Here is a 3503-nt window from a genome sequence, read left to right as displayed (position 1 = left end):
ATTATATTATTATTTTAATTTTTTATAAATTATAATTATATATATTATAAATATATTTTAATAGTATTAAATTATATATATTATAAATTAAAATAATTATATATTAATAGGCCTAGTTTGACCATTTGACTAAAAGGGGTATTTTAGTCATTGTTTTTAAAAAAATAGGTTCAAATTGACCAGGGGGCGGTGTGATTATTTATTCGTAACATGAGGGTGATTTTTTATATTAAAAATTTTATAGGGGGATTGTTGATATTTTTATATATCACAGGGGGTCAAAATGGATTTCACCCTTTATTTTTTTATATAGGATAATTTGCTTATTTGCAATATTACGAGTGGATTGTATTTTTCTCTATATTTGGCTAGTTAAATGAATTGAGTTGAGCCAAAGTCGAAATCAGTACTATATGATAGATGGAATAAAAAAATTGATTTGGTTAGTTATTATTTGAATATAAAAATTGATTTCGACATCCGCACCGGAGACGACTGCATATCCATGGTCTCCGGCAGCCAAAACATCGACATACACGACGTTTCTTGGTGGGCTGGGCCACCGAATCAGCATCGGAAGCCTAGTAAAAAGCCATGAGCATGAATGCGTCATGGGAATAAGTGTGAGAAACTGTACTTCATAGGCTCGGACAATGGCTTGAGGATCAAAACATGGGCGCCATCCTTGCATGTGATTGGTTCTTCATCTGGAAAACTAGTCCCGGTGTCTATAGTTCTTTTTGCTCGAATTGATTTTTTTATTTTAAATTATTGCATCTTCTATTTCGTTCAATATATACAAACTACGAATATAAAATTTTCACATTATTTATTTTATATAAGGAAAAAAATCCAATTCATTATCAGCTCGTAGTATATTTCTATTTCATTTATATTATTTCATTAACTTAAATGATTCTTTTCACTTACTAGAATTTATGAATTTCCTGGTTTTGATTTGCAGCCATTATGTATTTGGTTTATATATACATTTTGTTATGTGACTGGTCATTCTTTTTAACTGTATATCAATCACAAATGTGTGGTACTTGTCATATAATTGATTCAAATTTAGCTAAGTCAGGTCCTAGAATTTCCATACGTTGGATCGGAGGCAGAATTTGTTCTTGATAAAGAAAAATTTAATACAAAACCATTTATTTTTATATCCAAAAAGTCAGTGTGTGAAGCACAATGACTTGAAAACACATATAGAAGCTTTATTGTTTTTACAGCTATTTCTTATGTATTGGCATGCGGAAACGGCCTCTGAACAGGGTGGATGTCCATAGAGATTTCACAAGCTAAGTGATCCTGCATAGACAACAAAAAAACACAAGAAGGTATCTAAAATTTATTTTCAACATCTTTGGATTGATGGATTTGGATTTAAGAAAAGAATTTTATAGAAAATGATTTTGAAATGACTCGATACGAAAGGAATTTGAAACCCATCAATTTTCAACAAAATATAGTTCAAAAATAGAGTGAAAGGCTTCCAATCCTTTGAATTTAAAATAATCCGAACAAATCCAAAGAATTTATTATTAGGTATTTGAAATTCCATCAGTTCAAATGCACCATTGGAGTTTATGAGATTTTAGGTTTTAATTTAGAAATAAGTTTTCGAAATGTTTGAATAAAATAAAATGATTCGGTTCATAAAATATTAGTAATGATAATTTTGTAATTAATCTGAAAGAATTTGTTCAAGTTTTAAAAATAGATCAAGTATCTGAGCAACCTTAGCGGACGCTCCTAACGTCTTACTTTTTAAACATATAAGCTTGTCTTCGAGAAAGTTTACCAAACACTTTGTAATTCTCAAATATCTTATAAAATATTTGTGAAGCTTTTGAAGGAATACGACCAAATTTTAATGGAAAGAAGAGAATACGAAGAAGGTGGTTTACTTGCTGCAATCAGTGTCCCTTCTGATCGGGAAGGAGAGAGCCACACGACACAATTGTGGGAGTGCTAGAAGATTAGCATCCATGGCACCTGGATACTGAGGAGCAATTTGCTTCAAGCAATTGCACGCTTGTCGCCTGTCGTCTGTTGTCCTAGCCATCCCATGAAGGCGGCTCAGCTCGTTGCAGCATTGGCTGGATGGCCGAGACACCATGCCTAAGGCGAAAGATGCACACTGCATCACGGTTGGCATTATATCCAAGCAGGTGAGCGCCTCTGCTGGCGATTCAAGCAGAAAAACACCGGCGCTCACTAGTAGAACGATGAAAATGATTGAACGTTTCACCATTTTCGTTCCCAAGGATGGATTATTTGTTTTATCTCAAAGATGGGACATGTAAAGATTAATTAGACAAGGAAAGAACAGATGCTAGGATAAGGATTGAATGGTATTTTGGTTTTTGCTAACTCCTATTTATTGTTCTGTCTCTTCAACACTTCCCATTGTATCAGCTGCCAAGAATAGCAAACATTTTCAAGGTGGATGATGATCGCTTTGTTTTTGTTTCATCCCTGACATATTTTCCTTTCTATTTGTAGTCTTGTGGACAAGATTGCATAAATGGATCACGGTATGTTTACTATATGAGACATTGATGTCATTGTCACCTTACTTTTATGTTGTCATTGTATTTTTCTTCAAACATGTAAACATTGATGTGTTTCTGGTATAAGCAATTGAGGAGTGTTTATGAGATTCCCAACCGATTTGGAAGTTTTAGTAGAGTTTGGAAGAGTAATATAGATAGGAACGAGGTGAGTTGAGTGAACATACGTTGATGGACGATCAAGAAGGTCCATGGCCTAGGTTGGTGATCTTCGTTGCACTTGGAAAGGGTGCCTATCTAAGGTAGGCCTAAGTGGTCAAACCTACACTATAACTTGTGGTAGAGGGACCTCCGTTCGCGCGGCCCACAATTCATAGTTGAATGTGTTTTGGCCCCTCCAGCTCAAACTGTGTTGGCTTTTGGGCTATTATGTTAATGTAAATAAATCTGCATGTCTTCTGAATAGTTAAAGCTTAGATTCTATTTATTTGAAGTGGAATTGTTTCCGCCAGAATTTGCTATTTTCATCTGCTTACAAAAGATAAAAGGTGTAAAGCTAAGCTCTACATAATGTCCATTTAAAATGCGAAACATATCGTTTCTAACATTACTCATTTACACTCCAAACGCAGATTTGGATTGTTCAATCGCAAGGCTAAACAGAAGCTTAGCCAGAGAAAATTGGAAACCTCAACTCTGCCAAGTGCTTATCTGCAGACCATGCATTTAATATGCACGCAGAGTTTCCTGAATATAATCTACCACAAAAATATGACTGATTTTCAGGTTCCAGCAATAACATTGGTTAACAATTTCAACCAGAAGAATGTCATCAGTGAAAATTTATAAAAGGAGAAATTACACAAAACCATGTAGTTATTAATTAATGAGAATAACATTGTCAACATCAGCAAGTATGGCTTCAGCTCCATAAGATAATTTTGATTGCGAGTGAGTTTTTCTGACTTGGGCATGAGACTCAGC

The 3503-nt window shown here is 34.2% G+C and overlaps 1 protein-coding gene across 1 annotated transcript; it reads right to left on the bottom strand.

Moving 5' to 3' along the window:
- On the bottom strand, window positions 1094–2384 carry LOC105176852 (non-specific lipid-transfer protein 1-like). Its single transcript, XM_011099785.2, has 2 exons — window positions 1914–2384; window positions 1094–1314 (listed from the first exon to the last, which is right to left on the bottom strand). Exons 1-2 carry the CDS (start codon window positions 2258–2260, stop codon window positions 1305–1307), a joined length of 357 nt encoding a protein of 118 aa, XP_011098087.1. The 5' UTR covers window positions 2261–2384; the 3' UTR covers window positions 1094–1304.

This window comes from Sesamum indicum, linkage group LG14 (genome assembly GCF_000512975.1).
Source record: "Sesamum indicum cultivar Zhongzhi No. 13 linkage group LG14, S_indicum_v1.0, whole genome shotgun sequence".
Classification (NCBI taxonomy): Eukaryota; Viridiplantae; Streptophyta; class Magnoliopsida; order Lamiales; family Pedaliaceae; genus Sesamum; species Sesamum indicum.
Note: the sequence above shows the minus strand (reverse complement) of the source record. Positions and strands in the feature narration are given on the sequence as shown.

Coding starts and splice junctions, on each gene's coding strand:
- LOC105176852 (XM_011099785.2), bottom strand. CDS start 2,260: ATGGTGAAACGTTCAATCATTTTCATCGTTCTACTAGTGAGCGCCGGT.